The sequence below is a fragment of the Equus przewalskii genome, chromosome 26 (genome assembly GCF_037783145.1).
Source record: "Equus przewalskii isolate Varuska chromosome 26, EquPr2, whole genome shotgun sequence".
Lineage (NCBI taxonomy): Eukaryota > Metazoa > Chordata > Mammalia > Perissodactyla > Equidae > Equus > Equus przewalskii.
Genome location: NC_091856.1, coordinates 33,109,451 through 33,132,291, shown reverse-complemented (window position 1 = coordinate 33,132,291; position 22,841 = coordinate 33,109,451). Strand labels below are relative to the sequence as shown.

General features: G+C 59.4%; 1 protein-coding gene across 4 annotated transcripts in view; it reads right to left on the bottom strand.

Moving 5' to 3' along the window:
- ASS1 (argininosuccinate synthase 1) overlaps positions 1-22,841 on the bottom strand; it is a 53,957-nt gene that overhangs the window by 15,375 nt on the left and 15,741 nt on the right. For all 4 annotated transcript variants that reach the window (XR_011533680.1, XR_011533679.1, XM_070596961.1 and 1 more), the window contains 7 exons: positions 19,267-19,323; positions 17,007-17,081; positions 13,782-13,852; positions 13,159-13,189; positions 8,062-8,152; positions 5,147-5,231; positions 4,501-4,565 (listed from right to left, as the gene is read on the bottom strand). Coding sequence is in view for 2 of the 4 variants with exons in the window: in XM_070596961.1 (XP_070453062.1) it covers positions 4,501-4,565; positions 5,147-5,231; positions 8,062-8,152; positions 13,159-13,189; positions 13,782-13,852; positions 17,007-17,081; positions 19,267-19,323 (475 nt within the window). In the remaining 2 variants the exon portion in view is untranslated. The remainder of the gene's footprint in view (positions 1-4,500; positions 4,566-5,146; positions 5,232-8,061; positions 8,153-13,158; positions 13,190-13,781; positions 13,853-17,006; positions 17,082-19,266; positions 19,324-22,841) is intronic.

Sequence of the window (22,841 nt, the reverse complement as noted above, 5' to 3'; positions counted from 1 at the left end):
GTGACTCATCAGAGAGCTTGTTTTCAGGTTGCTGCTGTCGTGTGTGTGTGTGTGTGTGTGTGTGTGTGTGTGTGTGTGTGTGTCTGTATCCTAAAGATCCTCCCTCTCCTCTCCACGGGGGTAGGTGGGTACAGATGATTTCTGTGTATTTCTTCTGGAAAAAAAATGACTTTTAAAAAAACCAGTGACAGAAACCTGATGCTAAAAGACCATGGATTTCGGGCTTTTGACAGTCGGCATACAAACCACTGCGCAAAAAGAAGGAGGAAATGACAGCTGAGTCTCCGTGTTGCCGTGGAGGAGACAACAGACATCTTCGGAATGACACGCACAGCGGCTCCAAGTGTCTATTTTCATCTCCCCGTGTTTACAGGAAAAAGACAGAGGTGTCAGCAGTTCTCTGCGGAGCGGCTTCCATCACACCGTAATTACTGCCGAGGAGGAGGGGGCAGAGCGAGGAGCTGTGGGTCGGGGGTGGGGAGAGTGGACCAAGGGGGAAGAGGTGGGGACCCAAACAGCTGCTGCTGCTTCCGTTCTCATCTGTTCCTGAGGCTCCCGGGTCAGCCCGGATTGAGCGATTTGGCATAACTGGGTGTGCTCTACCAACTTAGCCGGGGGGTGGGGGGTGGAAGTGGGGGTCAGGGCACCTGGACCAGAGGCTCCAGTCCTTTGGGAAGGAAGTATCCAGATGGAGGGTAGGGGAAAGGAGGTCGGCTGGAGCCCAAAGGCTCCCCTTTTAGGTACCAGGGCCAAAGACAGAGGCAGTTGCCATGGTGACAGGGAGGTAAGTCTTGGTGGGTCTCTAACCATCCTCTATGTTCCTGGTGCCCTGCAGGCCCCACCCTGGGAATCAGGGTAGGCCTCTTGGAGAGCTCATGCCTTTGCTTCACAGATCTCCCTCCACTTTCCATCTGGAACATTCCATCTGAGCCGTCACCTCCTCCCCCCTCCCCCCCCCCCTCGGGAGGCCTGGACAGGTGGGCGGGTTCAGTCAGGAAGTGGGTGGGCAGCCCTTGTTCCTTCTCAGCCAGAAAGCGGAGGAGTAGGAGGAAGCCAATGTGAAGGGGAGAGTGGGAGAGAGATGGAAGGGTGGAGGGAAGAGGAAGGAGAGAAAGGAGGAGGAGGAGGAGAAGGAGGAGGGAGGGGGAGGGGGAGGGGGAGGAGGAGGAGGAGGAGGAGGAGGAGGAGGAGGGGCGGGGGAGGAGGCCGGGCAGGGGTGAGAGCCGGAGAGGAAGGGCTGGAGGAGAGAAGGTGAGCAGAAGGACGTGCACTGGCTCCTTCCCGGCTCCCCTCCTGCCTGCCTGCCCCCCTTCCTCCTCCCCACTGATTTCATTTACTTCACTTAATTAGCCCCCCTCCAGAGTTAAAAAGATAATGTGGTAATGACGATGTGAACAGCCACAATACGAGAAAGCTACTCCATCTGCAGCTTCCCAGCCCCCTGCCCCCTGACCCCATGGCCCCTGGCGCTGCTGACCGGGCCACCCCAAACCCAGGGCCTAACACTGCCAGACTCCCCACCCATCTACCCCTGTCCCCTGAAAAAAAAACAAGCCCTTAACGAATTTCAATTACGAGCTTTGTAAAATCAATACAAATGACATTTTCCCCTTGTACAGCGAGACAGAGACAATAGCGTCGTCCTGCTCTGCCCTCAATATAATTGACAATTAGCAGCTTCTCCCACTACTGCAGACTTAATAAAAACCTCGTCGTGGGGGAATCCACGAGGCCCTCATTTATCACCCCCGCTTTCTTTCTCACAACAAATTACTGGGAGTAGAGAAATGAAAACAAGATATCACCCTAAAACCTCCAAGCAACTTTCTGTTCTCACCCCCAAACCCAAGAAAATAGGCAAGTTAGAACTTCCAGAGGGAGACGGCGAGATCACCTAGTCTGTCCCACCTTTGACAGCTGGAGGTGCAGAGAGGGAAAGCAACTTGCCTAAGGTCACACAGCAAGTTCTTGGAGTCAGAATCCTGATTGTCTCCCTGAAAGACTGTACGACTCTCAGACCAAACACTATGCCTTTGGGGGACAGCCCCCCACAGGCACACATAGAACCCGGGCAGAGAGAAGGCTGCATTCTAGGAAGCTTTTCCTGGGGGAGGGGGAGCTGACCGCTAGCCTCAAGGCCCTGCTCTCCAGCGGTGAGGACACCTCCAGTTCTGGGGAAAAGGGAGAGTCTAGCATCCAGGCACAGCGCCTACTATGGGTCAAGAGCTCGCTGTATTTGACCCGCACAACCCATTTCACAGATGAAGAAGTTGAGGCAGGAGAGGCTAAGTTGCTTCCCCAAGGGGGACAGAGCCAAAGGGGACTCAAATATGGCACCAAGGCCTGGAGCCTCTACCCCAGCTCCTAAATGTGCCTCCTCCAGGTCTCCAGGGGCTCGGCCCCCATCAGACCCAACCTACCACCCAACCAGCCACCTGGGGTGCCCCCCTTCTCTCCCAGGCCCTGGAAGGCCCCAGCTCCACCCTCTCTATTCTGCATTCTGCTAGTTGACGCCTCTTCTCCTGCCCCCTCCTCCAGGATGTCTTTCCAGAATAGCCCCAGTCCAAGCCTGTATCAGTACCTCCTTCAGTTCAACCTTGCCGTCCCCACCCAGCACGATGCCATTTCACAGGGTGACCTCAGGCCAGGCCTTATCTTCCCAATCAGGGAACGCAATTCATTGTCAGCACAAGTGACAATCCTGATCGATTGGTAGTGACTGCTCTATAGCACCGAGACACATCCATAATCAATTAGTGATGCCTACCACAGACACGGGAAGGGCATGGCAGTAGTGGACACCTCTGAGCCACGTCAACAGCTCCCAGAGGGCAGAGGCTGCCTTTGCCCTTTCCATGTCCTCCTGGGGCCCCCCATTCACGGAGCACCTCTGCTGCGCCAGTGCCCAGTGCTACAAACAGGCTACAACCTGGACTCCCCCCTCCAGGGTTCAAGCTCTCAGCCCTCCACTCCATGCCTCCCTGGGTCTGCGTGTCGGTCCTGGTCCTGCCACTGATGAGCCTGTGACTTTGAGCCTTGGTGTCCCCATCTGCAAAATGAGGGCGCTAGTCTCTGGTTCCCCAAGATCCCTCCTGCGTCTGCCAGGGACGACTTACATTGTGCTGGCCTCCAAGGGCAGACAGACAAAGGGGCATTTAAGCAGATGTTAACACAGGTGAGAGACAAAGGTGAGCACGACAGAGGGAGCAGCTGATGGGTAAGAGCGTTCTCGAGAGGGTTTCAATTAGGTTGTCTCTCAGATAATAGCTGTGTCGCGGGGAAAATAACCACACGAAAGAGGCTTCCCTCTTCCTCCCCATGCGGCCGGAGATAAATCCCAACAGGGCAGAGCCGGAGTGATCCGATCCCACGCTATGCCTACCCTACACTTGGGGAAACTGAGGCCCAGAGATCACAAGCCCAGGCTCATTGGGCAAGGCAGGGCAACCCTGGGATGAGAACCCGGCATCCCGCCTCCCAGACCAGCACCCCCTGTGACAGCCGAGATCTGCTCTCTGGATTTTTGAGTCTCAGTAAAGACGTCCTGAGGACACAGGGCCTGACCTCGGCCTGGTTCTATGTGTTCGTGTTATGTTTTTAAATTGACGCCAAGCAAAGTGACTTGAACATCAGCCCAAAACAGGGGCCCCAATGCCACCACCAGTACTCAAAAATTCAGGTGCCCAACTCAGGAGCTCTAACTGCTGAAAGCCTGCCCCCTCCCTCTGAGAGCTCCGAAGAACATTCCTTTGTCACAGACAGACCAGCACTGCTTTATCCTGGAGGTGCAGGCACATGAGATCCCCTCGGGTGGGGAAACTGAGTCCCGAAGGGGACGGTGTGGTCGAGGTGACTCAGGGAGTGACTGACAACGGGAATCCTGGGCTCTGGTTACAAAGAGAAGACAGAGGCACCTGCCTGGGGACCCACCTCTCCTCCCTTCCAGCCCAGCCAGAGGCAGAGATGGCCGGGCAGCCAAGAGGCCAGCCACGGTGGCAGCCACTCCCCACCAGGACAGAGCCCTGCCCATCCCTGGAGAAAGTCCCTCCGGGCCACCCTGATCCCGGGACAGGCCCTCGGCCCCGGTGGCTCCCAGTGCCCACCCCTGGCAGGATTCCTGCCCTGCCTGGCCGGCCGGCCCCCTCAGTGCAGACCTCATGACCACGAAATCGGCCCTGCATGGTCCGCCCCAAACCTGGCCAACCCGTCGGGGGCCCAGAGAGGACCTCCCGGCCTGGCCCCAGCCTCTGCTCTCCTCTGAGCCTCTCCTGCACCCCAGGCTCCTGTCTGCTCGTGAGACGTTCTTCTCATAAGACCCTCAGAAGTCAGTGGCCAAAGGCCCCACTTCGCAGGGGGAAACTGAGTCTGGTGGGGAGAAGGGTCTTGCACAAAGTCACCCAGTAGCATGGAGCAGCATCACCCGAACGGGACAGGGATCTCAGGGGTCCCTGGGGTCTCTGGGAGTCGAGGAACACCCCCAAGGGTGGTGAGCAGACTCACCTCGGGACTTCATCCCGATGAAACGGTTCTCCACGATGTCGATGCGGCCCACGCCGTGCCTGCCCCTGTGGGGAGAACGGGGTGTTGGGAGCCAGCTGCTGCCACAAGGCTTCGAGCCGAATGCCACCTGCCAGCAGCTGCAGCTCGGGCATAGCTGGCCTGTGCCCACCACAGCCACATGCAGGGCGTTGGGCACTGTCTCAGGATCCAAGCCTCAGACATCTGAGCCAGGCCACCTGGGCCAATTGCCCATTGTACAGCTGGGGAAACTGAGGCCCAGAGAGGGGAGGGATTGCTGGGTCACAGAGTGAGTTCAATTTGCAACTTGTTACCTCTGTCCTGGGGCCTCGTGTGGCACCAGCCCTAACCACTGCTCATCCTTCCTTCTACCCTGGTCTTGGGTCCAGCTGAGGGGTTGGATTGGAAGCTCTAGCTGGACCACCCTCGGGGCCGCAGACCCCTTGGGGTTGTTATCTTCCAAGGCTGAGGGCCACAGGGACTCTCCCACCAAATCAGGAGACCCCCTGCCTGTGGGGCTGTGCCCAGGCTGCTCCTCCTTGGCCCCTACACCTTGGGCTGTGCCCACCAGCCACAATGGCTTGGGCCAGTGCTTGCCCGACACGGCGGTTTCCCAGGAGGCACTCACGCAACTTCGTTCAGGTACATGAAGAGCTCCAAGGATGTGCGGTGGGTGGTGCCATCCTTGACGTTGGTCACCTTCACAGGGACACCTAGGGCGGGAGGAGAGGGCAGTGGGCCTGCGGGCCGGAGCTCAGCGGAGGAGCCTGTGCCTGCCACCCCGCCCTCTCCCTCCACCCGCCACGCCTTAAATGGATGTGACAGATATGGACTCCAAATGACTCCTTGAAAAGCCCTGTGCAGGTTGAGGCCTGCCGGGGGGAGAGGAGGGCGAGAACGCCCCCCAGAATGAAAGGCAAAATGCAATAAAAACGCTCTCCCCCACCCTTCCCATTCTCTTTGCCCCTTTTGCATTTAGGGGCTGTGAAATTGGAACCAGGCCCTGAACTAATTGAATTTCACGCTCCACCATTGTCTTACGCCGGGAGCACCTTCTGTCCCACCAGTTACCCGGGGGCCGCCTGGCCGAGGTGCGGCTGAGCTCACACACATGCACACACTCACACACACACACACACACACACACATTCACAGCCCCCTGCCACGTCTGTCAGGCGGACCCCTGCGCCCCCGACCCTGCACCCCAGACCCGCACGCAGCCATCTGATTGACGGGGGTGAAACGGTGCCCGCTCCAGCAGGCGAGGTGGCCCAGGCGTCCGTGAATGCCGAGAAGCTGGGTCCGGAGTGGCGGGAGGGCAGGAGGGAGGTGGCCACTGCTTGTGGACGGAAGGGCCGAGTCGAGGGGGGTGGTAGCGGGCGGTGGGGGGGGGCAGTGGGTGGGTTCGGGGTTGACTTTGAATAGCAAGGGGCACTTTCTGGAGCGGTGTGAAATGAGCAATAAATGTATTAGGGGGCTAACAAGAGAGCTGTAACAGTGACAAAGAAAAGCTGTTCAAAGTTGGCGGCTAATCCCCCACCCATCTGCCTAGCTCATTACCATGTCGCCAGCGATCGGGTGCCAATCAGTGCTCAATAGCGGCTTTCGAGTCTTTATTAGCCAGGCGCCGCTTGGAGGGGCTTCACTCAAGGCGCTGTCAGCCCCGCCATTCTTAACCCCCATTTCCAGGGGTTTTATAACTTGGTTGTAAATTGCTATTAAATGTAAGTCTGCCCAATAATGAACCTTAAGCCCCTCTCGCCACCCCCCGCCTCTCCCCTCTGCCTTTCTCTCCCTCCCCGGTCCTATTATCGCCTTTGCTGTGGACGGGGCCTGCCCCAGAGAGGAGCCGACATTGTTGGTGCTGCCGCCGGAGAAAGCCTCTTAGCCTTTAAAATAGTTAATAATTAGATTAAAACTTCAAATAAATTAACTAGAGGGTGAATGGGAGTGGCCGGGGGAGGGTTCCTCCTGTCTATTTTCTTTTTTTCCAGACAGTGTCCAGATCATTAAAATGGATCACGTTTCTTCTCCTCGGCTGCCCTGTTGCTGGAGGAAAGGCTGCCAGAGCCTTGTGTCCGGGACCCTCTGCTGCCTCCTGATTGCCTCCCACCCTCACCAGGGCTCCTGGGGGACCTACTGGAGGGGTCCCACCATCTTCTCAGAGATTATGCCCAAAGAGGCCCCCCGATGAAATGGGCCTGGGTCAACAGAATGGGCACTTGGAGCCCCAGCTGGCTGTTGAGGCCTCGGACCACAGGCCCTCTGGTTTCCCAGTGGTGTGAAATTCAAGGGTTTGAACAGATGGGGGCGCGCAGTGAAGATGCCTGTGGCCAGGCTCTTGGGAAAGGCCAGGAGAAGGTAGCTTCTTAAAGCACTAACAACCTCTGTTTCTCACAACCTCATTCCACGGACCATCCTAGGCGGCCATGAGCATCATTTCTGTGGTTCATTTTATAGGCGAGTGAGCCTCAGGCCCAGAGGGATGAAGATGGCTGTCAAGGTCACACTGGCACGAGTGAGCAGGGATCTGAAGCCCTGCCTCCCCGTCCCTGAGCCTCGGTCTCCAAGGTGCCTTGGGAAAAGCCAAGCTTCCGAGACCCCTCTCTCTGCTCCCTTCTTCAGCCCAGGCAGCCACCTTCTGGACGGATAGCCCAGCCTCCTTGCCTGGGCTTGGGATGCCCTCACGGCCCCCTCTCACTTCCTCCAGCTCCTGCCAGTAGCACCTCCTCCAGGAAGCTCCCCCTGATTTCTGCAGCCTCCTGGAAAGGTCCTCTTCTTGGACACCCCGAGCCCTCACTCTGAGCCTGGTCCCTCTCTTCCCATTACCAGGCATGCCTTATCTTCCTCTCTATCTTCCAGGATAAGAGATGGCCCTGGTGCCAGGCTGGAGGCTGGGCACAAAGGCCAGGCCGGCAAATGCTTCTTGTTGACAGCAGTGAATATGAGGCAATCAGGACACCCACCCACTGCCAAGGGAGCAAGAGCGGCAGCAGCTTTGAACTTGGGGTGGAGGGGTGGGTAAAACACCCAACAGCTAATGTGGGACTCGCTGAGGCTTTAGCTGTGGGGCAGGGGGCCCCCAAGGCCAGCTTTCTAAGACCTGCCATTTACCGAGTCCCTCCTCGGGGCCGGGATGCAGCGTGAGATGCTTCCCATACAGACCTTGCTCGATACCATGAAAACGCCAGGCAACAGGTGCCCTTTATCCCCAGTTTACAGATGAGGAAACTGAGGCCCAGAAAGTGGAGTGACTTTCCCAAAGCTGCTGCTTAGGGACTGGAATCCTCTCACTCCGGACCTGGTGCCCATGAGCCCGTGTGACGGGCAGCTGAGGGTGCTTTCCTCTCAAGCCTGGGGGCTTCCATGGGTCACGCCATCTGGGGACGGGGGACCGCTGGGGACCCTGGAAGCCCCAGACTGAACTCTGGCTTCCAGGAAGGTGAGAGGGATGCAGAGGGCTGGTGCGCCGGCTCCCAGGCGAGGGGAAAGGAGCCGAGGCCCCAGAGTCCACGCCCTGGAGCCTCAGAGGTGGGCGCCTACCTTGCTTGAACTCGATCTCAAGGACGTCAGGGCTGTCGGGGGCTTTGGCCGGGTCCTGGGTCTTTGTGTAGAGGCCTGGAGGTGCTTGGTTCTGACAAAAGACAGAAAGGGGGTGGAGGATGGGGTGTCCGGAGCCAAGCCGTGCCACACCAGTCCCTGGTCACCCTGTGCCCCACCTCCCGCCGCACCCCTCTCCAGAACCATGGGTCGCCGCGCGCACCACCGGCCGGCACAGCCTCGCTTGCCAGGGGCCCGGGAAACAAAGGGCTCCAGAAATCAGACAATTTTTCCCCTCAACTTGATCTCATCTTTTTCTTCGACGCCCCCACAGCTGGAGGTAGAATAGCGGGAGAGGAGCAAGTCAGGCAGGAAAAGGGCGACTTTGGGGGAGCGAGGCTGCGGCGGTGGCGGGCTGGCCGGGAGCGGGCGTGCACGCTCTCGCAGGCGCGGGGAATCGGGTTTATTCTGCGCTGACCGCAAAGCTAATGACTACGCGTGACCCCAGCAGGTGCTCCGGCGAGCAGAGCCGTCCCCGGGGGCCCCGAGGTTAATACTCACAGGGAGAAAAGAGAGGAGCCGAGCAAAAACCCATTTGAAAACACATCAACCTTTATGTATATTTTTCCCTGGGCGTGTTGGGAAATGGGCCTCTCGTCTTGACGCAGCGGCGGAGGGGCTGTGGGCTGCCTGGGACTCTCAGGGCTCCCTCCCGCCTCCCGAGGCTCAGTCCCCCCCGCCCCACAGGCTGTGGCTTGGACTCTTGCCACGGTGGGGACGGGGCCTCAGGGGCCTGACTGCTCAAGTCCGTCCTGTGGGCATCCGGGGCCCAGCTGGTGTGGTCCACCTGCTGACATCCTGGGACGTGCAGTCCCTCAAATCTTTGCTTTCAAAGCCCTGCAAACATTCACACATCACTTTCCATATGCAACTGCTTCTTCTTTGCAGCAGCTCTGTTTGGCAAGAAGGTCAAGTGCCGTTAGCCCATCTACAGATGAGGAAATAGAGGCTGGGGCCGAGGGCCTGTTCTGTGCAGCAGGGACCGCCCCCACACGCCCCCGGCCCTCAGCAAATGTGTGTTGGATTTTAGAGGGCGGTAAAGACCCCCAGAGCCAGGAGTCAAGCCCTCATGCTGCGAGGCCTTGGGCAAGTTGCTCCACCTCCCTGAGCCTCGGTTTCCTCATCTGTGAAATGGGGGAAATGATACCCGCCCTTGACTATCTTACAATTTAAGTGTATGGCCAGTTTTATGTTTTTACTGGATGTGAAAATCACCCAAGAAAATGCCCGGAAGGCCAGGTGCAAGATGCCCCCTGCCCTGCAGGCGGGAAGGACAGCTAGGAATCTCCTGGTGACACCTCCCTCTGAGAAGAGCTCCTCCAGCAGAGGTGGGGCTGCCAGAAGAGCCTCGCTCCCTCTCCCGCAGTTACTTTGCCCGTTGGCTCCGTGTTAGGGGGACCAATCATCCTGGTTCCCATAACCCGAGATACCCCTTAGTCCTGGGCAAACCCGGCCATCGGTCCTTCTAGCAACACTGCTCAGCAACCCCCCGCCCCGCCCCCGCCCCCAAAGTGCTGCGTGACTTGGGCCAGCTGCATCCCTTCATCTGCTTCCATTTGTGGGGCGGGATCAAGGACCCAGAACCACCCTCAACACCCAAGGAAAAGTGGGGTCCTTAAGGGCCCCCAGCTGCTGCCTCCATGGACCAGATAGAAAACCAGGGCCAAAGAAGCAGCTTGTCCAAACCATGCTGCTGTCCCCACCACTGTGGGAGCCAGCCCCAGACTCTGGACTCACTGTCCAGTGCTCTTTCCATCACCCCCGCTGTTTCCCAGCCACTTTAGTAACCTGAGGGCTGAGAAACAGCACGAGGAATGAGGAAACAGCATGAGGAATGAGAGACGGGCAGCATCACCAGCCACAGGGGCGGGCATCAGGGCTGGTTTCAGAGAAACGCCCGCTCCCCAGGCCCCGTGGGGCCCTGCCAACCACTGCCTTCCCCGGGCACAGACCCGAGGACGTCCTCAGCCAACAGGGAGAGGGAACTGGGGCTTGCGACTCTAGGTGACCGACACATCTCTGAAGCCCCTTCCCCACCTGCCCGGGGCTCCTCCCTGGTCCCCCAGCGCCGGCTGGACGCAAACCAGGGGGCCCGAGGTGGGGGCCCAGCTCCACCTCCCTCCCACGTCCACCTGCGCTGTGCCCGATCTGGTTTCGATCTGGTGCTCGTCACCTCCCGTCACACTCAACGGAGCCCCAGAAGGTCTGCACAGGGAAGGAGAGAGGAGGCGGGAAGACCCCGCAGGACAGCGGCCCCGCAGCTCCACCGTGGAAGTCGGAGGCAGCTGTCGGCGGCTTGCGACACCCTGACAGCGCCGATTAAATAAAATAACTAAATAGAAATCAAGTGACATTTGCTTTGCATTCCAAGGTGGCACCCGCCCGCCTTTTTACTCTCCCTCCTTTAAAAGCCCAGTTCAAATGACAAATAGTTTGTTGCTGAGTATCAATACCATCTATTTATCCACCCCAGCGGGAGGGCTCACTTCCAATGTCATCTTGGGGGGGGGGGGTTTGGGGGGGAAGAGAGTGAAGAAAAAAAAGAGAGAGAGAGAGAGAGAGGGACTGGGGGGGGGTGGGGGACGAGGGTGAAAGAAAGCATGAACCAGGGCCGGGAAGGAGAAATTGGAAGCAAATGGCCCATGAACTAAACCATGATGTAGAGGCATGATCGATGCTGCGAATGGTTTATTCATCCATCAGCCATGGCGGGCCGGCGGCTGAATGAACTCTTTCACTGTGGGCCGTATGAAGTTAAAGCAAGTAAATTTCTATCTTTCTTCGCATTAGCTGCCTCATTGCCCTTCAATCAGCCCTCACGGAGGCAGAAAATGGCTCCGCCATCTGCCTGCAAACCCTCCCCGCGGCAGGTCTCCGGCTTTTTTTGGAGAGGGGGAGGGGGCACCACGGCCGTAAGCTGTGTCTCCCCAGCTCCTCCCCAGGGGGCCGGGGCTGCCTGGGGCGCAGCATTTCTCCGCGGTGGAGGGGAGCACCCCCGGGCCCTGGCTGTTGCTTCCTCTGTTCCCGGGATCTAAGGGTGGTGATGGGAGGACCACCCATCTCCACCCACACAGATCCAGAGATGCAAGGGAGGGTCCCGGAGTTTAGCCTGGGGGAGCCCACAGGGCAGGCTGGCAAAGCTGGACTTTGGGTTCTTTGGCCCGGCCCCACACTTCTTCGTAGGGGTGATGTTTCCCCTCGCTCGACTCACAGCAAGCCCAGCTTTTCCTGCCTGATGAGAGGGATCCTGAGAGGACCGTGGCCTCTGGCTCCCAAAAGGATCTTAGCCAGCCTGAGAAGGGAGGGCGGGACCCCCGGCTCCATGACTGAGGCCTTGCCCTGTGCCAGGGACAGGCCAAGCGCTTTCGATGCTCCAGGAGGGAAGTGCTGGGGTTTCCCACTCCATGAGGAATTGGAGGCTCAGAGAGGTTGGGCAACTTGCCCAAGGTTGCACAGCAATAGAAGCAGAGTTGGGATCATACTTAGGTTTCCGATCTCTGGGACCCGAGCATTAACCTTCCTACCTTGATGGCGGCAGAATCCTCAAAAAGATGCTCTTTAGCACATACTTATCCATCTACTGCTCTCATTAGACAAGAGCCCTGAGAGACAGGGACACCGTCCCATGGTCACACAGGACCTGCGCCCCAGCACTGTGAGGGGTGATTTCCCTTCTGGCCTCGGCTCTGCTCCCCAGTCCTGAGGTGAGCACCACAGGCTGCTTGAGAAGGGGTGGGGAGTGGCTTCCCAGCATGCCCGGGGCCCAGCAGGCCAGGGTGACATGCTGCCTTGAAGCCACTCTGCTCTCACGCCCCCCTTGGTGCTGACTGACTGGCTAATTAGGGGTGGCTGGCCTGAGTGTCGTGGGGTCAGCAGAGCATGAACTGGAAAAACCTGTGGCCAGCAGGCAGCAGCCCCATGGGGCCATCAGTCCCCAGGCGGCACGGGTGTGGGCTCTCTTGAGTGACACGGTTGGGCCCAGCAGGGTGAGCGGGGAGGAGGAGCAGGCGTGGGCAGTGGGGGAACCAGAGAGGCCGGAGGGCCAGCTCCTGAGATGGGGTGACTCACTGAGCAGCTGGTGCCCTGGGGCTCTCACAGCCAAGAGCCACGGAACACAAGCCAGGAGAACGCTAACCCGGGCCTGGCCCCAGGATTATATTATGGCCAAGATGACCAGGAGCCTTGGTCCCTGTCGGGGAGCCATCCTGGGACGCCCGCCGGGCAGGGCTCTAGCTCTCCCCACCTTCCCCAAGCCACCCAGGCATCCTCCCCTTCAGCTGGCCCTCTTGGATCTCCAGGCCCAGCTGCCCGAGTGCACCCCAGCACCCTTCTACCCCAGCGGCAGCCAGGCAGCCCACCCCACCCCCAAACCAGCCGCCCCGCCTGCGTGGGTATGGGGCTGAGCCAGGGAACGGAGACACATTCCCTCAGGGACAAAGAGATTTCTCTCTTCCCAGGATAGATTTCACCCTGCCTCCCCCATCTCCCGCGGTGGGCAGGGGCAGATACAAAGGGAAACCCCCCAGGGAGAGAAATCCTAAACTTCAAATGGGGCAAGGCCCAGCCCAGCCAGCCTGGGAGGCTGGCGACAGGGATCAGGGCGGCCGCGGAGCACAAATCAGACAAATGGGTCCTGAGGCTCGAATCTGTGCCACCTCCCCCTCCCCTGGCGGCAGCGCGGCCTGAGAGCTGGTGGGCACAGGCTGGGCCCTCCCGCGAGCGCCTCATCTGCCTAATTGCTCCTTTATTGTCTCCCAACCGCTCGCTCTCTGCTGCCCTGAAATATTTCCTTCCCCCATTCATCCCGGTGGCAATTAGAAAACGAGCTCCAGGGAAGGGGGGGTGGATCTTAAAAGGCAGTGTGGAGGGGCTGGCGGAGGGGGGGGCCGGTGCAGAGGGTCGGGGAACACAGGCAGGGCCGGCCCTAGCCCCACGCCCAGCCCCCCATGAAATTTCAAATTAGGCTACAAACACATCAGAGGGCATCGGCACGGAGCGGCTATCCCCGAAGAGAGTGGCTCGCAGGAAAGGGGGGGTTACCTTGGGGTTCTCCAGGATTCCAGCCTCGTAGCTGCAGAGGGAGAGGGAAGACGGGGTCAGTCGGGGAGGGCAGAGGGACACAGCTACGCCACGCACATCCTCACCCCCAACACAAGTCCGGTCTGTCCTTTACTCTCGGCAAAAGCAACTGCTGCCAACCCTGCCTGGAACATTCTGGGCCCAACCCAGTTGGCTGCAGGAGCTGCAGGTTGCATGGAAAAGCCTGGATGCTCCCTTTGGTCTTCTGGGGCACAGTCTCGGAGCTCTCCATCTGGGTGGCCTTTGCACATGCTGTGCCTCTGCTTTAAATGCTCTTTCTGCACCCTGCCTATCCCTCTTCATCCTTGCAGTTTTAACCACAAATGCCACTTCCTCCGGGATGTCTTCCCTGATAGCCCAGCCCAGGCCAGGTGTCCATTGTCTCCACCCCTCCCACCCCCGCCCTGGCACTCAGCAGAGCTGCAATGAGCTGGGGAAGAAGTGGTCTGTCCTCCCCGAGGCCCCCCCCCCCCAGGCTCTGTGAGGGCAGGGACCACGCGCGTCAGGTTAAAATGATAGCCCAGCCTGGCACAGGCAGGTGCTCACTGACGGACAGAGCGGTGGACAGGTGGGCCGTGTCTTACCTGATGTGCATGAGGTTCTCATCCATGCTCCAGGGGTTCTTGGGAGTGACCGGGATGGGGATTCCATGTTGCTGCAGGCAAGAGGCGACACAGGGCAGGCGTGAGGCAGCTTGAAGGAGAGGCGAGGGTCAGGACCAGCTGCCTTGGTTTTCTTTCAAGGTCGCAGACATCCCCAAACTCTGGCCCCCGTGCAGTCAAGCCCCTGGACCACCCTGGTCTCCTCCCTCTTGCCCAGGCTGACCGGGGAGGGAGCGAGGGCCGCAGCGCTGGACGTGCCCCTGCGGAAACTACCAGATCACGCGTCTGAGATGTCACAGACCAGATGCTGACCCTGGAGGTTCCTTCCAGAAGATCCTCAGTCTACCCTTCAAGGGCCACTGAAGCACTTAGAGTGCAGGCAGTGTTCCGAGGGTCTCCCAGCACCACCGGCTGGTCCCAGCTGTGACCCTATGAACCGGGGGCTGGAGTGGATGGAACTTCCACCGCGGATCTCAACCAAGGTGTCTGCGCCCACATGGGTGCTTCATGTCGACCCAAGGAAAGGAGAGACGCCCATGAGTGCTTCTAGCTCACGGTACTTTCTGGAAGCCACCCGTCTCCTCCTGCCTAGCACCATCAGCACACACATCCCTCTGCAACCCTGAAAGGGAACAACCCGGGAAGACGGCCTGTCCTCCCCACTGGTTCTGATTACGTTTTGCTTCCAAATGATCCATCCATCGTTCAAGGAGAAAACCCCTCCCCACAGAGACCCTGGGCCTGAAAGCTTCCTGGGGACTCTGAAGGCCTAGCTCACTCAGCCTTTCGGACTGGAGAGGAGGCTGGCTCCCTTCGTGGCCCCGTGCTGCCCTGGCTGACACCTGGTTGGAGTCCAGCACATGCACTGTGTTTTGCCTTCCCATCCTCTGCTTACCGGGCATAGAAGGCAGCCGAGTGGCCCAGCCCAGTCCCTTTAAGCCAGCGAGATCAGATGCTCTGCCTCCCAGGCCCCCTTTTGGTCCGAGCCTCCCCTGGCATCTTCCCCATCTCTCCTGATGGGGCTCTTCTCTAGTTCCCACGACTGCAAGCTTCTAGAGGCCTCCTCCAGGGAGGTGCCGTGTTTCCTTCATCACCACTTTATTTATTTCAAAGTAAATTAGGCTAAAACTCTCTGGGTTTTTTCCAACCTTTACCAGAAGACTCGTTTTGAAAGTAACAGCTCACATCTACTCTAGAATTTGTGGAGTCTTCAATTTAAACCACACAGGCAAACGCGAGCACCTCCTTTAGAGGCTGCTCCACGTTGGGGGAGCCACTTGTCCCCCTAAAGTTGCCCAAAGTCAAATCCACACGCTCGCCCTATGCTCTCTCCAGGTAGAGCGGGCCAGGTGTGGGGACCAGGGCCCCGTGTGAGACGGGCTGGAATCCCCAGGCTGGGGGCAGCGAGAACCGGCGGACAGGTTCCCTGGAGCCTTGTTCTGGGGACTGGGGTGGAAACACTCTCGCCTCTGTCTTTCCCACTGGGCCTCCGTCCAAGCAAGGAGAGGAGAAGGGGAGGGAAGGAAGGAAGAGGAACAGGACGGCAGCCCCTGCTCGGCAGGGAGATGCACACAAACGCCAAAAATAGTGACAGTCCCTGACCAGAGAGATGTGTCGTCCCCCCACCACCACCCCCCGCCCCCAGGGGAAACTCAAGCACCTTCAATGTGCAGACAGGACACTGCCCTGCTTTCCAGCTCCTGACCTTGTAGGCTGGCTTTAAAAAAAAATTAATTCTGGTGGCAAGATAAGGATGGGGTGGTCCTCAATGTTTTTCCCTTGGGTGATGGACTCCGGGGGAGATGGAAAGTGAAGTGAATTCATGTTTTCACGCGCCTCCTACGGCACCTTTCGGCCGTGGTGACTTCCAGGTCTTGAAAGCAGAATTCTCAAGCCCCACTGATTTTTGTCTCAGCTGAATCCGATCGTGCCTGCCTCTGAATTTTGGACAAAGCCTCGTGGCTGCTCAGTTATTCTAGTCATTTCCTGGGTGCAGAAAACCTGCCTCCCTCCTAGAAAGGGCCGATGTCCCGGCACGCAGCGCCGACACCAGCCTCCGAGAGACGGCGGGCGGCGGAGGGGCCCAGGCCAGGCCCATCCTTCCTGGGCAAACCTTCCTGTTCAAAAGGTTATTGGAGATGGAAGCTGAGTGAATCAACTTCTCCCCAAATCTGGGAAGCAGGGACAACAACACTCCTGAAGCTCCTGGGCGCCGGGAAAGCCAGGAGCAGCTTGTCGCCGGTTCACGGAAACGCAGGGCGGCGGGAATGCAGACGGGGCGGGGGCTCCGGTTCCTTATTCTTAAAGACGAAACGTGCTTCATCTTCCGTATCAAGGAGACGAAGTGGGAAAAAGCCTCGCCAAGCCAGTTCCCTTAATAGCTCCGCTATTTGAGAATTTGTTTGGCAACATATGGGCTTGCTCTTGTAAACTCCCCTCTTAATAATAAAACAACAGATGGTGGAGGAGATCTTTCCTCAAGCGCTCCAGGTCTTAATGGGATGCTGGCGGCAGGGGCAGGGCTGGGTCCCCGCGGCGTCCCCCCGCCACGCGGCACCTCGGCGGCAGCAGCAAGAGCTCGCAGCCAGCCCTGGCGACTGCTATTTAAAAACCTGAGCAATTTTCTGGTGTGTGCACCGCGTTGCTTTTCCCCATCTGATTGATTGAAGCTGTTTGTCAAGGGCTGCCATCGAGTCGCTAAAAAGAAAGGTACCCTGGGGCGCGGCTAAGGATCTTGATGCAAAACTTCTAATATGTTTTCTTGCAACTTGTACTTCAAAAGGGCTGGCGCCACAAAGGCCTTTGTCTGCCCCTGCCCCTCGGAGCGCCTACCTGTTCCCGGGAAAGCACTGGGGACGATTAGCTGCCAGGTAGTTGAGGGGCAGAGAATGGCCTCGCTCACACCCCCGGCCATCCCGAGTGACACACAGCAGAGGTGGCAGGAGAACGGGAGGCACGGGGGGCCCGGTGCCCTCTGGCTTGACGGACTGGGGACTCCCCTTGGAGAGGCCCAGCTCAGGCAGGGACCACACCTCTGTGGGGCTGGCTCAGGGGACAGGTGCCACGGAGGGCAGCCCGGGCAGAGAGTCAGTTCCCCAGGCTTGCGGCTCAGTCCTGGCCTCGCCACACTGGCTAAGGTAGTGCCCAGGGAGGGATGTGCTGGGAGGGCAGGAGGCAAGGGCCGGATGGCGGTGGAGACGGCCCTACCTTTGCATACTCCATCAGATCGTTGCGGCCCTGGAACCGGTTGTAGAACTCGGGCATCCTCCAGGGAGCGATGACCTGCACAGGGGCACAGAGTCAGAACCGCGAGGGCCCAGCTGCTGGCTTCGTTTGGCCCTTAAACTACAGAGCTGGCCTCTCTGTTAAGGGGCTTGGGGCTCTGGTATGCACCTGGGAGGCCTCCTGTTGTGTCCCCAGAGGAGATGCAGTCCACGGGGGGTGGGCAGGGGACCCCATTAGGGAGGGGAAGAGTGGGGTCTGCCACACTGGGGGTGGCTGTGGACAGGCCCAAGCTCCATGGCAGAACGGCCTTGTGCCCCGGGCAGGTCCCTGCCTCTCTGGGCCTCAGTCTTCCCAATTGAGACCTGAGGGTTTGACCTAGACAGCCCTCAAGGTCCTTGCTAGCACCCTGGCTGGAGGGCCAGGACACCCCTGGGGAGTAAGGGAGGGTGGTGGGGCTGCAGTCGCCCGGTCTGGCCCTGCTCCAGGATAGGGAGGCCCGGAGAGGATATACACGCCCCCCCAACTTCTCCTGCTCCCCTTCCTTCCACACCTGAGAGCTGCTCTGGGTGGCGAAGGGAGAGGAGTCGGGGGGAGCTGGAGTCTGACTTGGGGGACCGAGCTCATTCCACCAGGGGCCCACCAGCCTGGGGGTGCCAGGAACATGTGCCCAAGAAGAGCCACCAAGAGGGTGTGAGTGTCCTCCAGATGGAAAAGCCAGTCTGATTTCTGGGCTGTGGAGCCCAGAATGGGGGTCAGGCGGGGAGAAGGGGTTCCCTAGCCCCAAGTGAGCAGCCCCCGACCAGAGCACCAGGACCACCCTCTGGCCTCATCCCAGCTCCCAGACACCAGCTTGGGCTCTGCCCCCACCCCATGCCAGCCCCTGGGCGTCGCCTCCGCAGACAAAGACCCAGACGCCGGACACTCTGGCCCCCCAAGCTGCTGTGGGAGCACAGGTTGGGGGAGGGTCCCCATGCCCACCGGCCTGCAGCAAGTCAAGAGGCAGCCACTGCCTGAGGGCTTCTCAGCCCCCGGTGTTTGGGGTCAAAATAGATCATTAGAGCTCATTACAGCTCACCTCCAGGCCACTCGGACCCTGCAAACAGCTGTTGGCTGGTTAAAGGGACAGACAAAGATATTCCACTTAAAAGAAAAAAAATGGAACCCCTTAGAGCCCCCTGGGGGCTTGGGACGGGGCACATCTTCTGTGGTTTCACCCAAAGTGGCCTCAAAGGAGCTCAGACCGACACCTGTGCTGTCCAGTGGCAGCCAGGAGCCACAGTGACACGTGGCTGGTCCTAACTGGATGTGCTGGTGTAAAGCAGAAACTGGACCTCGAAGACTCGGTACAAAAAGAAAAGTGAAACATCTTAATAACTTTTTTACATCAATGACATGTTGAATGACACCCTTTTGGATGCCTAGATTCCGTAAACTGTATTATTAAACTGATGTCACCTGTTGCTTTTTATCTTGTTTTTTACGCGGCCACTAGAAAAATGTTAATTGCCCATGGGGCTCACGTTAGTGGCGCGCATTATGTTTCCACTGCTCGGCCTGTGCACTGTCTGCCTGGAGCCCGGAGGCCCGCGCTGAGCACGCACTCCGTAAATACTGAATGAACGAATGAGTGAAGGGTTGGACGAAGGGATGGACCGACACAGGCCCAGGTCCAAGGGTAGGCTGGAGGGGGCAGGGCCACTAGATGCAGGCTGAACGGAACTGATGAGGGCCTCATGCCTGAGGGGCGTGCTACGGCCAGAGGAGGTGGATTCCCCCAAGATCCTGTGACTCCCCTCCCAGGAAAGGATCCAAGACGCCAGGGGGTCTGGGCTCAGGCAGCCGGCGAGGAGCCAGGGCCTTAGCTGGGTCGCCATGACCAGGGCTGGGAAGGCTATGAGCAGCCCAGACAGCAGCCGACCATGTCCCAGAACTGTTCCCACCCGCACCCAGGAAGCCAGGCCTGGGGACGCCAAGGACACGGGCTGAAGAGCAGCCACGTCTTTCTATCACCTCCCCGGCCTACCCAGGTGCCTGGGCAGCACCCCTGGGAAGGACAAACGGTCAGGGAGAGAGGGTGGTGCCCCTGCAGTCGGCGTGGGCGACGGCAGCTCTCTATGGAAAGGGCCACCACCCACCAGAGAAGATGCAGGAGCACGAGGTCCCTGCCCGCAGAACCCTGTGGCCCGCCTCCCAGGAACTGCGGCCCCCAGCCCCCACCCCGAGGGGAGGAGCAACATCTTACCTTAATCTGGGGGGCCAGCGAGTAGCAGGTGAGCTCAAATCGGATCTGGTCGTTCCCCTGAAACATGGAATCCGGGTGGTCAGGAGGCATGAATGGGGTGGGGGTGGGGCAGGGGCAGTGCCCTGTGGCCTTTGACAGGAAGCCTGAGGGCTGCTGAGCCAGGCCCCTGGATGGTTCTCTTCTCACTCACCTCCAACCTCACGACTTCCTCAGGTGGGTGCTATTATCAGCCAGTTTTAAAGATGAGAACTGGGCTTTCTTGGAGAGGAAACACTAGCTCCTGCCCTGAAAGTGTGGTCAGAACTCGAACCCAGGACTCGGAGGACGGAGCCGAGCTGGGTGGGTGCGCAGGCGTGCAGGACAGGACGCCCGTGAGTCCGGCGTGTGCGGACTTGTGAATGCGGTGACTCGTGTGTGTGCACTGGTATGTGAGCATGCGTGTGGTGGGGTGCAGGGTGCACATGCCTGGGAACATTCGGGGTGTGCACACACCTCATCACATACATGCACACTTCGGGGGGGCACACGTGTGCAGGGTGGGGCCTGGCCCCGCTGAGACTCCTTCTCCAGGAAGCCCCCGAGCTACGCACACCACAGCCTCTTCCTGAAGGCCCCAATGCCTGGCCTCCTCACCCCGACCCAGAGATCAAGTTCCTGTGCTTTGACCTCCTAGGTCCATAACACTGGGACTGTTGTCTCCTCCCCGAGCCTCAGTTTCCCCATCTTTATAGTGACTGGTTGGGAGAGGGGGTGGATACAGGTGACCACTCGGGTCCCTTTGCTCCTCGGCTCCTCTCTGCACAGACAGGTAAACTGAGGCCCAGACAGGGAAAGGGACTCATTCGTTCAAGGGCACAGAGCTGGCCTGGTACGCCCCGCTGCCCGCATCGCCCTTGTGCAGGCGGCAGGCGGCCCTGATGCTGAGCCTGTGTCCTCTGCTGTAAGATGGACACTCGCCTGGCGCTCCAGGGAGCCGCCGATGGGGAGGGGAGGAGGCCACCCCCGCTCAGGCCTCGGCCAGCCCAGCTTGGGCCAGGAGACAATGGCGGCGACGTCCTGCCTGCCTCCCATCAGCTGGGCGGCGGAGGGAGCCGGGAGCGCTGTGGAAATAACAGAGGGACCTTCCGCCTACTGTGAAAACTGCACGGCGCGGCCCGGCAGCGGCGGGAGTAACATGTCATTTTCCAGAGTCTTGTCAGGCGACGCAGAAAGACAGGTTTCAGCCCCTCTCGGCAGAGCCAGGAGCTGAGGGGCTGAAGCTGTTCTCCAACGTCTCCCGGGGCCACGAGCTGTGCCAGACCGGCCCCCCCCTCCCTTCAGTCCCTTTAATGAGCACCTACTGTGCGCTGGCTGTCACCCGGGAGAGCCACCTGGAGCCAGTGGGGTTTTTAACACTATTTTACAGATGAGGAAAGCGAGGCTCAGAGAGGTGAAGTCACTTGCCCAGGGTCACACAGCCAGAAGGCAACACTCCCATCCTAATGGCTCACATTCAGGTGACTCATCTGAGCTTCCTACACAGCGAGCTGCAGCCTTACAGCAACCCCCTTAGGCTATTATTGTCCCCATCTTACGGATGGGGAAACTGAGGCGCGGGGTGGTAACAATTGCCCGAGGACCCATGGCCAGCACAGTTCCGGGAACAGTGGCAGTTAAAATACAAAGCAGACTCATTTTACATTTGTAAAGCACGTGGTGTTGCATGCCCTGGCGATTTTGGCCCCACGGCTTCATGTTTCCCCAGGACAATGGCGGCTTGTGTGTCCTTGGACAGGAGCACCAAGCTGGTGTCTACCCACCCGGACCCGCATGGGGACACCCATCTGCTCTCCAGCCAGAGACCCTCGCAGAAGCCAAACACGCAGGCTCCCTTGCTTCCAGCTCTGTCTCAGACAAGGGCCGCGGCCCACGCAGCCATTCCCTCCTCAACCCCGGGGCAGCGCCTGGCAGCTCCCTGGCCAGGGCGGAGGACCATGGCTGTCACACACACATCCACGTGCTGATACACACGCAGGTGCGGGTGAGCGTGGGCGCAGTGTCCGCCGGGATTGCTCCCATCTGCTTCCCGGCTCGCCATACAGATGGCGCCATTTACAAAACTCCTGCCCCCTGCACCCCTGCCGGAGTCTCGGGCTCATGTTTCCAGGCCCCTCTTCCGAAGCTGCGGGGGAGGGAGGAGGCCCTGGAAGGGACACCCAGCTTCTGCACAGCCCTCTGGTGGGGACGTGGAGGGGTGGAGCCCAGCTCTTCTCTGCAGAGGAGATGCCCTCGCTGGGCCCTGGGAGAGCAGTTGCCTCTCGCCCCCAGGCTTTTGCACGGGCTGCTCCTGCAGCCTGGGGTGCCCTTCCGTCTTCGTGTCACTGCTAACTCTGGCTCTCCCAGATGTCTCAGCATCACTGTCCCCGAGTGCCTCTCCAAGCCTGTCCTGTACCCGCATCTGAGCCAGTGCTGGGTGAACACTCAGTGCATGGAGCGAGTGAATGGATGCATGAAGGCGACACCTGTGAGGCTGGAACAAGGACCCCCGAGATCTTGCTTCTCTCCATTGCCCTCCTCAGGAGCCAGAAGCTGAGAAAACCCAGCGGCTGAGTTATCCAAGTGGCCAGGACCTCAGGACCGGCGTGTGGGACCTCCTCCGTGTCTGTAGGACCCCCTGCAGTCTGCGTGCACCCCAGCTTCCTCTTCATTGCGGACTCCTTGCAGAAAGTTCTGCCAAGGGTGCTCCTGGGATCTGCCCCTGGGGTTGCCAGCATCCTGGGCCCACCCCACATGAACCTAGTTCTGCCTCCTGGGACCACACGGCCTCCCTCGATCCGGACGCCCACCTCCTGATACGTAGTCACTGATGCCCGCCCCAAGCCAACCAGACCACGAGCCCCTGCAGGCAGCCAGTCCCTCCCTACTGCCTCAAACTTTGCATTTCTCTGGACGCCACCCTGGGCCTTCCTCGTACTCCCCTGTGCCCCCCACCACGTTCTAGGAAATTATCTCCGGAGGCTCTTGGAGGCTTCAGCTTCTGTAAATAAGAGGAAACTGAGGCATAGGCGTACACCTTGCCCATCAACCCCCAGAAGAGGGCCGAGGGTAGCACTGGGGCCCTCGCACCCATCCTCATCCCTGACCCCTGGGGCCTGCCCACCGCTTGTCTTCAAGGCCCCAGAGATGTTTCAAGTCTGAGTGTCCCTCTTCTGGACACTGAACGTGAACTGCAGGGACATCCCCAAGTCCCAGGGGCCACAGCATGGCTGCAGAGGGTGCTCTTCTCAGAACCAAAGCCTTGCAGGCCCAGAGTGAGGAACAGAGGACCCTGGGCAGACGCCGCCTCCAGCGGCTACTCCCCAGGGTCAGCCCCACAGGCCTCAAATCCAAGCCTCTGGTGCCCTCTGGTGGCCAAATGGAGCAACGCACACAGCTGCCGGCGGCTCTGGCCTCTCTCCCTGGACTGTCCAAGCCAGAGCCAGACCCCGCCCCCCCCCCCACCCGCCCATTCACTCCATCGGCCCTGAATGCCACCTCTCCTCAGCCCTGATGGTACTGTTGGAGGGAGCTTCTCCAGATAGGAGCCCTTCCAGAAT